The sequence below is a fragment of the Cyanistes caeruleus genome, chromosome 5, assembly GCF_971803275.1.
Source record: "Cyanistes caeruleus chromosome 5, bCyaCae1.hap1.1, whole genome shotgun sequence".
Lineage (NCBI taxonomy): Eukaryota > Metazoa > Chordata > Aves > Passeriformes > Paridae > Cyanistes > Cyanistes caeruleus.
In genome coordinates this window covers 17,898,190-17,911,821 of record NC_141705.1, presented here as the reverse complement: position 1 = coordinate 17,911,821, position 13,632 = coordinate 17,898,190, and the positions used below count along the sequence as shown (strand labels likewise).

The 13,632-nt window shown below is 40.5% G+C and overlaps 1 protein-coding gene across 2 annotated transcripts in view; it reads left to right on the top strand.

The window, feature by feature from the left end:
- PPARGC1A (PPARG coactivator 1 alpha) overlaps positions 1-13,632 on the top strand; it is a 363,672-nt gene that overhangs the window by 298,094 nt on the left and 51,946 nt on the right. For both annotated transcript variants that reach the window (XM_086888438.1, XM_023925422.2), the window contains one exon: positions 3,737-3,916. In XM_086888438.1, the coding sequence (XP_086744564.1) occupies positions 3,737-3,916 (180 nt within the window). The remainder of the gene's footprint in view (positions 1-3,736; positions 3,917-13,632) is intronic.

Here is a 13,632-nt window from a genome sequence, read left to right as displayed (position 1 = left end):
CAGTAAGTGGATGACTTTCTGGCTCCAAAGTCCTAATTGTTTCTGAGTAGCTGGAGTATCCTGTGGGTTGTTGTCTGGCTCGTAGCATGGGTCTCATCTGCCGTAGCTTCATTTTCCCATCATGTATTATTCTTAATGCTGCTAGGAACTGATTGTGGAACCAGCTTATGTGGAAATACTGAAGATTTATTTTAATCACTAGAGTTCCTGCAGTAATTTCAAGCTAGTAACAGAATAGATAATTCATGTCAATGACTTTTTCATAGTGCAGAGAGGGAAAAAAAAGAAGAACCAAAAAAAGAGTTTGATCTTAATATTAATTGTGTGGTGGATGGATTAACTGTGGGTATGAATTTGCCAGTGTGCTCCTGCACTGCACTTCCTGTAGCAACACTATCATCTGCGTGCTGCTTTGGCTCAGGGGATCACCTTTACTGAGCTAAAATAACGCAGGCAGCAAGTACTGGAGGCAGCTTTCATTTTTTGAATCATTAATATTTGCTGTCAATGTAAAATGTATTATATTCTCGCTCACATAATGACAGGACGGCGTGTTGTTTAATAAAGGCCTGCATCGCTGTAGCTGATCAGCGTCCCCAGTGCTTCACAGCTTAATGAAGGTGATGTACAGTAAGGTTGCAAAGATTGATAGAGAGAATCCACATGACACACATTTTGTCAAGTCTCTCTTTCTTTCCTGAGTTCATCCCCTTGGCACTTTGAAAAACTTGTTAAAAATAAAACAAAGATTATATTTTCATTAATATAATTAATATGGCACAACTCCAGTCTTCTTCTTCTTTTTTTTCTTTTTTTTTTTTTTTTTAATTTACCTTCAAAGGCGCAAAACCAGCCAAAAGGTTAATAGGTTAATGGAGAATTATACTTAATTATAATGATTCATTACCATCAGTGCAGTTAAGCTAATTTACTGTTTGCGCCTGAACTAAGAAAAAAGGTCTGTTGGAGTGAAATAACGCACACTAATTAGCCTTTTGTGTTTAGTGACTGCTTTATCCTCCTAAATGTTACTGTAAAATGAGGGCTATACTTATGGAATAACTATCATATCAAATAACAGTGGAAAGACAGTAAAATGTGTGGTAGCAATGCAGGTGCACCTGTTACAGATGTATAGGCAAACAGCAAATATCAGCATGTCAGATGAGGACAGTTTTAGGACTTGGAGTGTTAAATCTGGCATCATCCAAAGGCCAAATATAAATTAATAACAGGAACACTTGCTGCTAATGTGTCTCAGATTAATGTGCTCTGTGTGCTCAGAAGCATAATGTCATATTCAGAAACATTGATTTTATTATCATGTCAACATTGGCAAGGCATATATACTTCATTTCAGCAGTTACATTTTTAGGTGACATCGCAGTCACTATAGGTAAATGAAAGCTGCAGTAAGCAGGATATTTTTTTAATACCATTGTTTATGTTGCTTCAAAAGCCCGCTGTAGGAACTTTAAAAATGCAGATTACCAAAAGTAAACATGTTTAAGTAGGTGGTTCACAGGGTGAAGCTATTTTTATAAATGAAAGCAGTAACAGATCAGCAGGATACTTTAGAAGTCTATGGCATCAGTTATAAGCTACTGACCTCCAGAACACAAACCTGAGAATGATGCTGAGAATCTACCTTTTCAGTCAAAAACTAGATTATCCTTTAATGAGATCAGAGATTTCGGCCAAGCATCAAAAAAGGTCAACTCTGTATTATAAGATTGCTGCCAGAAGGTTGTGCCTCGCACTGAAGAAGAGGAAACTCTCTAATTTTTTTTTTTATAGATTTTTTTTTTTTTGTCTTACACTCAAAATTATGGTTATAAAATCCAGATTAAAAAAAAGAAGTTAAGATTACTTAAGTGGGATTTTTGACTTCTTATAGTTCTACAGCCCCTTAAATAATAGGAAGAAAAACAACTGCTATTCCAGAGCCTCGTTTTGCAACCTCTCAGCTTCCTTGCCCCTTGGCCTACTCTATGATTATCTTGTAGTGTCCTGGTGGATGTAGAAGTTGTCTGGTAAATTATAGCTCACACCAGCTGCACCGAGTCTTTGTGCCAACAGACAAAATCTTTGCTCACGGCTGCGCTGCTGCATCCAGCCCGTGCACTGCAGACACACCGAGATTCCAGGGACAAAAACCTCAATGAAGTGCACCTTCAGCAGCTCTGGCTTGCATTGTTGTGAAAGGCGGTCCTTGCGAGAGCGACACAGCCAGTATTGAGCAGTGCACATCCACGGACACTGTTAGTGCCCTACAGACACCTGCCTTCAGAAAGTGGCGCTTTCTCCATTGACTTCAGCCCAGGTAGAGGTTGGGCAATCATTCTAACCACCCAGTCAACTGACAGAGGAGTTGAGGAGGTCCTGCTGTTGGCCATCCTTAACACAGCGCTAGAAATACTCACAGTAGATGCCTTTAGACTCAGTTGACTTCAGATGGCTTTTAACCATTCAGTGCCTGGTGCCTCTGCAGCTCCACATGTGCTTTGCTGTGTGCCCGTATCGACGTAGATGTTCAGAGATGAGTTACAAGGATACACGGTGCAGTGCCGTAGGAATTGCTTAATTGAGCAGCATTGACATATGGGACTCGGCTATTTGCCAAACTGTTACTACGTGTTTTCTATAATTAGGAAATGGTTTTGGTGGATACTCTAACATTTCAATTGCTGTGTTGAAGTGGATGTATGTTATTAATTTTTTCTTCCATAGTAGGTCAGTCAATATCCTATATAGCTTTGTATTGTCATATAAAAGGAAACTTACTCCAAGTTTGTTATTATTTATCCTCACTCTCTTCCTAAGTTGTGCAGACAAAAACATTTTGGATTGCTGAAGAGGATTCCTGCAGACTAAACTTTGCTAACTGCCTCAACCGAAATGTTTCACAGACCGTCTTTTAGGATTACTGAATCAGAGGCTGCTAGAAGAGGAAAACCCATTTGGTTTTCTGATTACAGCTTCTCTCTGGGGATATTTAGGAAACCAGCTAGGATAATAGATATGTTCACACCAAGCAGGTGAAAGGCTGCGTGAACTAACTATGCCAATCACTGAGAGGAGAATATAGGGATATTTCAAGCCACACTTTGGTTGCCAGGACCCTTGTGCAAATCTGTGTGGCTGTGGTTTGTGCATCAGAAAAGGAGTACAGCAGCGCCACTAACCCATACTTTTTTTTGCCCGTATCGTAGCCACCATCATGAATGGCTGTACGAATTACAGTAAGGTTCTGTAGAAGTGAAAGTGTGACCGTCTCCAGCTTGAGCTAGCCTCCAGGGCTGAGGGCTGTAACAGGCTGTGCCTCTTTAACCTGAATGTATCAGGAAATGCGTGACAGACCTTGCCCAGAGGTATTCATCTGTAACTTCTACCTGCACTGGTTCACTCTGAAAGGAGAATAAGGCCATGCTTTGGCCTCTGCTGTTGGATTTAAAGCTTTGAATCTGATCATTATCAAATGGCACAGGGAGAAGGAAGGTCATTGTCCCTGGACAGAGATGTGATAGAGAAGGCAGCTTATGCCCTGCTGTTTTCCCTGCCCCTTTACATAGAGCTAACAATGACCAAATACTATGTGTTTCTTTTTTCAGAAAACAAAGTCAATCCCAGTGACCCTGTGCCACAGCTTAATTGAGGCTTAATTCTTATCACATGATATTAGTTAATAGATTCCTGGTAATTAATGAAACTATTTCTGTGGTTCTGTATCCTGCAGTGTGCTGCTCTGGTTGGCGAAGACCAGCCTCTTTGCCCAGATCTCCCAGAACTTGACCTCTCTGAACTAGATGTGAACGACCTGGACGCAGACAGCTTTCTGGGGGGACTCAAGTGGTACAGCGACCAGTCAGAGATCATCTCCAATCAGTACAGCAATGAACCCGCCAATATATTTGAGGTAAGGCAAGGTGATGCAAGTGCATGTTGCAAAGTCCTTGCTTGCTTTTTTTTTTTCTGATTTTTTTTTTTTTTAATTAGCCTGGTGGACAACAGTTTACTATTTTTCCGCCATTAAGAGACAAGAAAACTGCTGGTGTATTTCGGGTTCTGACTGGTTCCTTTAATCCTCATGAGCGAAACCAGACCTGCAGCCCTGAGGAATATGGGGGAGAAGCCTTAAAAGGATTCAAATGGAACTTCTGATTTTTGAGGGGAAACAACTAAGGAGTGCCTAGAGCACACTGCCCTGTGGTGTCAAGATGAGGAGTTGCACTGTTGTCAGCTACAGAGCAAAACAGCAGTTGAAACTTGTTTGTTGTCTTCCACTTGAATTCCTCGGCAAGATGCAGAGTGCTGCACAACAGCTAGCTGATGAGTAGCTGGAAGATTTCTAGTAAAGATTTTTACCAGTCATAGCCTTACTGTGCAAGTTACTTGCACACAAATTGATAGGTCCACAATTTGTTTATGTATAGGGGAGAGCAAGGGTGCGTGTGGCAGAGAAGGCAGTGAGGACAGTCAGCAGCTCAGGGACGAGCTCAGCGTTCTGATGTCTCATAGATCTCCTGGTGGCGAGCACTCTAAAAATAAAAGTGTGATAGGAGAGACTTAATTGTTTTCTTTCCAATTGTGCATTGGGGGTTAGGTTGTACGAGAGATCAGGGTGTACAAGAGGATTCTGGTGGCTTTATTGCTGTCTTGGTCTTCTTTTTTTTTTGTGTAAAGGTTTCATAATTCTCCACCTTGTGGTTTTGGGCAGCCGTGCTTCTCCTAAACTCTAACCTCCTTCCCTCCTTGTTGATGGGAGAGGCCATAGATCATTCACTGACTGGGAAATTGGACAATAAATTGATTAGCTGGCAGGAAGACCTTGTACAAAAGCAAACTATGGGTGCTGTTTCTTACACAGCAGGTACCACAGCTCCAGGAAGTACAGCTAGCCCACCGGTTTCAGAAAGCCCCTGATTATCATGGTAGAATTTTAAAGGCTGGAAAAAATGAACTGAAATGGTATGGTAAAATGCTTACCTAGGATGTGATGTTCTGAATAAAATTCTCCTTCCTTTGTATACAGCTCTTAAGCCACAGTGATCTCCCTGATGCAGATGGTGAACTGCTCTGGATTTAAACCAGTGTAACTGATAGCAGAAACTGGTCTTCTCTCTTTAATTTCTGTAATTTACATCCAAGTAACTTGGAATTAACTTAATTTGAATCAAAATAGCCCTCCAAAGCCTTGTGTTTAAGCCCTCTTTTTTTCTTTAGTTGTATAATGTTCCACACTTTGTTTTACAAAGTTTCCAAATCCCATCGGGTTCTTGAATTGCAGTTGTACTGCCTCAGGCAGGGTAGGGCATGTTGGTGGCAGCGGGGAGGCACGGGGCAGGGTCCACATTTGCAGCAACTGTGCTGGACACTTGTTTTGCTTTTTTTGTAACTGTGGACACATATTTTTTCCACATCCATCAAAATCCAAAAATGCAGAAGCGTTTTCCTGTCGGAAAAATCAGTTGAAGATGCAGACTTTCGAAGTGTAAGTTCCAGATAAGTAATACAATTACGTATTTGCCAAATCTAAGCATACAGATTATTGCAGTAAAACCAATGGAACTTGATCACCTCGTTGCTTCTCTTGTGTGTTACTGCCTGTCTGCTCTGATGGCCCCAGCTGCGGAGTATAAAGCTGTCTCAGAAAGGTAGTGACCATTCCCCCACATACCTTGTAGAGGAAACAATTCCTGTTCTGAAAATCGCAGTGTGTTGGAAACAGAGGGACAAGCGGATAGGCTGGTAGTTAACCTCGCTGGGAGATGGTGACAGGGCAACATCTCATGGGCACCTTTGGGTCTGTCTGAGGATGACTGCCCCGGTGTGAGGAAACGGGGATATGTGTGGAGAAACGGGGGCAATGCAGCTGGGGGAATTAATCTACACAGCAAGTAATAGGTCAGAAATAATAGTTTGGAAATGAAATACACTGCTGCTTTTCTCACACTCATTGACTTCAGCTGCAGGCTGCATTGCTGTCTCATCACAGCTTGGCCCATACTTACCTGTAGGGACAAATTGTGCCCTAATGGTATTTTACAGTACTGCAGTGCAAAATTAGACTATTTTCAGCTTCTTAGAGTGTTGCATTTACATTTCTTGGTTGCTTGGCCTAGGAAGATGGGAATGAAACAGTTATTTTCTCCTCCCTTACATTAACCCTGTCCCCATTCTCCACTGTGCAGCTGGATACTTTGCACTATTTCTTGCCTCTGCCGCTCGGTAATGTGACGACTGGGGGTGCTCAAGATCAGAAGATGTCTTCTTCCTCCAGAGACTCTCACATGCTCTGTGAGGAACTATTTCTTTTGCTGAGAGAATGGAAGTTTTGTGTAGTTTCTTATTTGGTAATCACTGGATTTTTAAAAAAGAAAATAATATCTTTTTATACTTTTTTTTTTTCCTTTTTTTTTTTTCTCTCTTGTTATTTTGGGAGTAGTATGTTTTATCTAACTTAAGCTTCCAGATGAGGCATTGTCATACAAAAATAGAAATACAGCCTATTTGGGGTGGAAAGGAAGGAACCAGAATGACAAGGAAATTATGGGAAGTACACAAGCAGCATTACTTGCTCAAGCTGTACGGTGTTAATTCCCAAATCTAGCTTTGAATGAAACACACTCTCCTTTGAGGTATTAATGCAGTACATGTGGCATTGTCTATGTGAAGGACAGTGTCCAAAAGCCCCTTTACAAAGTTCCTGGGTGTCTTTGGTGCACTTCTTTTTTTTAAAGAAAGATTTGTATTTCGTAAAGTGAATTTTCAGTTTTTCTGCAAATCATGTTCCTGAAAGCTCACTTGAGCTGAGCACCCACAATCTCAGGCACTCCCAGTGGCACTGGGAGTCTCACGGACTAGAAATGATTAATAGTTATGGTAGCATACTGGAGCCAAGTGAGATAAAGGTCCAATTAGTCTAGATAGTATGTAAGTGTTAAGTATAAATCCCTGCTCTCATCCGCTTAGGTGTGATGAGATACTGGCCTTCGCTCTGGGATTAAAACACACCAGTATTTTGCACACACCTAATTCATCTCTGCATCATCCTGCTCACATGCCAGTGTAGCCGATAGGAGTCCCAAATCAAGGCTGTACTGTCCCAGCACAGAGGCTCTTCTTACTGATGTTTGTACTTATGTGCATTATGAATCAGGTGATTTCTTTTTATTGACAGCTTGATGGCTTCCGGTTTTCACCTGATTTTCTTTGCCTGTTGTTTGAAAAAATAAAATGAAGGAGTTCTTGCCCCTCAGGTCACTGTCTATTGACACGAGTTCATGCAAGTAAATAGTTAACAAGTCACCCAAGACCAGTTGTTTAGATGGTTTGCTGCACCATTCACTTTTATGATTTGTTTTTTTGAATAACTAGACTTAAAAAAAATGTATTTGCAAAAAGTTTAATTTGGCTACTTTCAGAAAATCAAAATGGTTAAATTTTCATTCTCAAAGCCAATGCTATGTGAAATTGTGAACAAACATACAACTTGATGTGTCATGAGTGAGAAGGCTTTTTGTTCTTGAAAACTGTTGTCCCTTGAGGCTTCTTGAAATATACTGTACCATATCATGTAAGATTAGTCATATTTAAAATTATTTATGATCCATGCCTAGCATTATGGAGAGGGAAGATAACCACAGTGGATGTTTCTCTTTGTTGGCATTTTTTGCAAGTAACTGAGCTGATGGGAAGAGAAAATTCAGCCTGTAGATAGGCAATAACCTGTTAAACTACAATGAACCTGTGTAAAATCATAAATCTTGTACTTGGCAAAACACTTTTTTTAGCCTTTAAAAGGACTTCAGAAAACCCTCATTGCTTGCCCTTTGGAAGATTTATTTTATTTACATAATTCTATGTTCCAAAGTGATGCTTATCATATTTGATGGTTTTGGTTTTAATTGTTTTATATAGGCATATCCCAGGTTACTTCTCAAGGCCATTCCATGTGCTACATATTTGGAAAGCCTAAAAAGATAACTGTTTTATTGTAGACTGCCAAAAAGGGCTGTAATACAAGCAGTGAGAATGTGAGGAGAGAAAGAAATACACAATGAAATGCAGACTTTCTCTCCCCTGGCAGCAGAGGAATGCATGGAGATAAATGATTTCTTATTTATTTGGAAGGGGTTGTATCAGGGAGATGATGAGTGTTGAGGGAAGCCTTAAACACCACCAGGGTAATTTGCATTGGTTCAGATTATAAAATTGCTCGTGTTCTGTGGTGCTGCCAGTCTCTTTCACCATTGCAGGTTATTCATTCAAGGTTTGTAGCCAGATTGATTAATGAATTACCAGATCTTGCGTAAAATGACTTGGCCTGACTTTTAAACAACCACCAATGTTTTCTTTGTCAGTCTTGTGACTGGTGTTAATGGGTTCCAGAGAACTGAGCCTATATAGACTTTCTGTAGTGGCCTTCCCTAGCATTTTTTCCCCTTTTTAATTTTCTCCAAAACTAGTAGCCCAGGGCAGGCAGTTCAAGGAGATACAATCTCAGGGAAAAAAAAAAGAAAAGTCATAGTAGTCAAATCCTTGATGGCTGATGCCCTTCAGTGCCAAATCAGCATGATTTATCATAGCCATCTATTCAGCACAACAGAGGCTGGAGGTGAGCTGCATGGTGTACCTCACACAATATGCATAACTAGAGCTCTGAACTTTGAAGGAAAGCCTCAGAGCTATTTGCAAAGTGCTGGTGCTTAGTGAATACTAAATTACATTTAGGAAATAGTCTACTGCTACCAGTTATACTTCATTTTTATTCTTGACACAGACACCTAAATCAGAGAACAGTAACATTTCAGAGATTATGGTAGCAGTTTGGGTATGTTCCAACACTATAATAGGATCAGAATTTTAAGGCCTTTTTTATTATTACCAATAGTCACTTAGTTTCTACTGCAGCGTACTTTGTAGGGAATTACAGCTTTTACTAAAAAGATTAAAATGCTATTATGCAAATGATTGCAGTATGTTATTATGTTTACAAATTAACATCCATGGCTCAACACACAAATTAACTAACTATTCCATCTATATTATTAAGGATTTAATAAAGTAACTGTTGATAAAAATGAGGAGCTTGGAACAGTTAATAGGAGCTGATTGTGATTTAACATAGAACTTAAACATTGTGTTTAATGTTCTAGATGGCATAATGGCAGAATAAAGCTTATCAAAGTGCTTGAAAGGACTGTGATTGTGTGCACCACATAGCAGCCTGTCTGAGGCCCCGGGGGGCATGAACAAAACAGCTCTGGGCAGTAGCGTAGAGCATACTGGTGAATCTGGAAGCAATACAGGACCAGGTTGTATCAACATGTACTTCCCTGCTCTAATAAGTAGGCTTTTCTGAAATTCAGATTCATGCAGATTGATTGTTTTACATGATAAGCACATGTATTTGGGAACTTGTGTCCCTCTATAATGCATCCTGTAATGAGCTGCTTCCATGGCAAATTGGATTTCATTGCAGAGAATATCACTGTATGGTAAAAAAGGGGAAGGCTGAATTCAGTCTGAGATGACTTTACAAACATTCCTGCAAGTTGTTATTCCTAACAGTTCATAAGAGATCATAAAAGCAAACAGATAAGAGCTGCTGAGGTCCTAGAGAAATGAATGTACAGTATGTGGTTATGGGTTAGATTTAATAGCGAAACAGACAACGTCATAGGTTTAATACAACAATAAACATAAAGGGCAAAAGATGCAGATTTGGGATAGGAAACTTTATAAGAATGATAAAAGGTAACAATGTATCATAAAGCCTACTTGTGAAACTAGGAGAAGACCCTCATTTCTAGGGAAAGAAAACAGCAGACACTTGACAAAAGTGCCTGACTTTTTATATTCCTAATGGAGCAATGTCACATTTCTTGTGTGTTTGAATACATTACCTTTACGAGTGTCTGTGGCCTGACGCAGGGCTCTACATCTGCTCAATAGGAGACCAGCACAATAACATCCTGTCTATGTGGGATGATGTATGTAAACGATAATCTATGATTAGCTATGCTGACATTTAAAAAGGCTCAAGCAGTAAGTGGAATTTATTTTATTCAAACCAGCTGCTATGTAATTGTAAAGAGTTTATGCAAATGTTCTGTATCTAGTGTTACCAAGGTGTGCTGCTGCTCCTTTTTTTCTTTCCCTCTTGGACAAACTACAATGCTTTAGTGCAAGAACCACCTGGCATGTTGGTTGAAACCTTCAGGCAGGAAAGAAGTCCCAAATGAGAAAAAAAACAATTGCTTTGAGAATTTATTGTTTGATGTATGTGGCCACCAAAATGGTTCCCCAGGCACGCAATCAAGAGAAGGCGACCGATCCACTTCACGGTCCCATTAAGGAGACATTTCACCTCCAGCAGCCGTGGCTTGAGATGCTCACTGTGCTGCTGCTCTGTAGAGCACCTGCCCTTTTTCTGAGAGGGAAGACTAGCACTCACCACAACAGTAGTAAGCTAATTAGGTCATTAGATGGATGTCTTGGCCTGTGTTAAAACTAGCCCTTGAGGACATTGCGTTACACTGTGTTCCCACTGGCTACGTAGCTAAATACGAACTGGTGTCAGCTGCCATGCAAACAAAAATGTAATAGCCTCCTTTCACAGAGGTCATCTTAAATCCACTTTGGTCACAGTCACACTCCACATCTGTTTTAGTGAGATGCAGCTTCTTAGGGTGGCGTTTGGACTTCATAAGCACACAAACAACCCAGCTATAAATTGCTACTGCTGGAGTTATTTTGAATAAGTGTATACTGTTTCATATTTATAATGGTGAGGCTTCATAATATTCACAGTGAATATATAACACAGATCAGTTCAACAAGCATGAAATTGTATGTTGTCAACTTGTCACATAAATAGAGCCATATTCTAGCTTACGATAATGTTGAACTAAATATTTTCTCCCTGGAACTGCAGAGAGGGTCACAAAAATGTGGGACAGTAGCTCCGTCTTTTGTTGGAAAAACAATCTCAGACTCATTGCTAGTGGGAATTAAATATTTCTGATAAGATTCTTCTGGTTTTTTAATTCCCTATTGGCTTACCAACAACAACAGAAAGTTTGCCTTTCTTAGACAAATGCTAATTGGTTAAATTAAAATTATTTCCATTAATGGTTTTGTTTCTAGTGTAACCTCTTTTCTTTTTTTCCATTGTTGCTATTTTTGCTCAATGCATCGTTGCTAATTGCTACTAAATAGTCCATCTTAACCCTGGCATGCTCTTTCCCTCTTGCCCCATCCCATTTAACATTGACTGGCCCATGACATTTCAGAAGGATAAAATTATCACAAGTTTTCATTTAGGAATTCTTTTTCCTTAGTGCCACTAACCTATTGTGCATGTGTAGGTCAGGAGGAGGAAATTGCACAGAGTGTATTTGTTGCAGGGAAAGTTTTGGTATTGAATCATGATAAACTGCTTTTTCCCCTTGAACAGAGGAAAAATACAAAGAAGAGTTTATATGAGTGTGAAAACTTACCTTCTTGTATCTTTTTTTGTACTACTTTGGGTAATACTCAGATGCACTGGAAATTTGCAGCCTTTCTGGAGAAGTGCCCCCTGCCAAATTTATAGGCCTCTTTTTCTCCAGTATCTAATTTTTATTTTGGTAGCTTTGTGCAGGTGCATACAGGATCCTGATGCCTTTGCAAGTGATGGGCTGCAGCCTTGGCAGGCATGGAGATCTGACTGTGTGTGCAGGCACACTCAGCCGTGGAGGCTGGGTTCAGGTCTCGGTGGAAATCATCCCCTTTGCAACGCATAGCTGGTTGCTTTGGCTGAATTTTCCGTTCTGACACAACAGAGCAACAGTCTTGCTTCGTAATGATTGAGAAATTAATTAGCACTTTGTGGCAGTGATGAGTCTGAAGGGCCATGATTGGAGTTTGCTTTTTACCACATGCAGTAATCACTGGGTTTTGTTTATGAATGCACAAACCGAAAACCTATTGAGATTTTGGTGTTGTCATGAAGCGTGAGCTGTGTGATGCACTAGAATAATACTTCCATTTCGTCACACACATCTGTGCTTTTGTGCTTTACTGTGAGTAACACAATGGGGTGCTGGTCCATAATGGGTACTTCTAATCACTAAGATGATAATCAGAAGAACAGAGTATTTTCTGTGAGGAACCGCGGTGGCAGCCTCAGGCAAGTGTTGTTGCCTTGTTGATTTATGACAGGTTTGAGTTGCCTGAACTGCTCACAGCCATCCAGCTTAGCACATAAAGTTTAGGAGGATCATCCCTTCCAAGCATATTATGGGTCTAGAGGTGTCAAATGGGCAGGGAGGACTTTTACTTCTGGCTGCTGCCATATCTGCTCCTTGAAGGCTCAGTGATATTGGATCTTTATCAGGATTTGGAGGGGTTGCCATCAACTGGTGTGAGGGACTGCAGATCTTTCCTACAGGAGATATACTTGAATAAAAATAGAGAAATTGGGTAGAAAAGTTTCTCACCTCTCATCAAGGAGGTGGTGATAATGGTTATCTGGAAGATTGGTTTGGTCAGAGGAGCTTCCACATAAGCTGCTAAAAGAAACGATGGAAGTTTTCTCCTGGAATGGTATTTCACATGGAGGACAAAAATTTTTTTCTGAAGGTTGTCCCAAAACCTTTACAAAAAATCTAATTTTTCTTCTCCCATGTTGCTGTATAAGCAGTGACACAATGACTCAGGAAGCACATCAGAGGCCTTAGGTAATAAATGTTATGGAAGTGAGACAATTCTTACTTTGGTGAGAATGCTGCAGGCTGCGTATTTCCACAGAGCAGTCAGTGACCAGAAGTGAAAAGCAGATATTACCAGAGCCTTTAAACTCTTCTAGTACCAGGGGTTGTTTGTTTCCTTTGGTGTTTTTTTTTTTGCTTGTAAATACGTATCGCTTGGCTGGGTGGATCTAGCAGTGATGTTCTCCGCTCTACCAGGCCCTGTGTGTTGAGACTGAATGAGCAGGGTCTTTGGTCTGTTGGTATCCACTTTGAGGGCTCCTGGGTGAGGCATAAGCAGCCAGGTAGTGCAGGTGACAGTGTGGGTGGTAAAGGATGGAGAATGAACTTGGAGCAGGCAAGGGCTTTGCAGAATCATAGAGTGGTTGAAGTGGGAAGGGATCTCAAGAGGCCATTTTGGACCAACCCAGCCAGTTCAGGAAGGACTGCACGGAACAAGAAGTCAAGGAAATACTTCTGTGTTCCTCTGTTACTGCTTCTTCTCTCCTTGAAATTACTTTATTAGTACTGGTAAGGAGTTTCTGATCCCGTTTTGAAAATCTTGGCCCATAGTCCTAAGCAGCTATGGAATTTCTTTGAGACATGCCTGTATATAGCTAGAAGCCTATCATTGCTAAATCCTAGTTTTCAGAGGAAGATGGGTAGCAGTCAAGTGTTTGCAGTCTGGCCATGGTTTTCATGACAAATTTTCATATAAGGAAACCTACTTGGGCTAATCTTAGCTTCCACAGGTACCGAGCTTATCCATTTTCATGACTTATTGTTGGACTAGTGAAACTGTAAAGTTGTCAGGTTGAGATTGGTGCATATGCAATGATTTTCATACACAAAACATAAGTGCACGCTTCCTGACCTCTGCTTGGATGTGCTCTGTTAG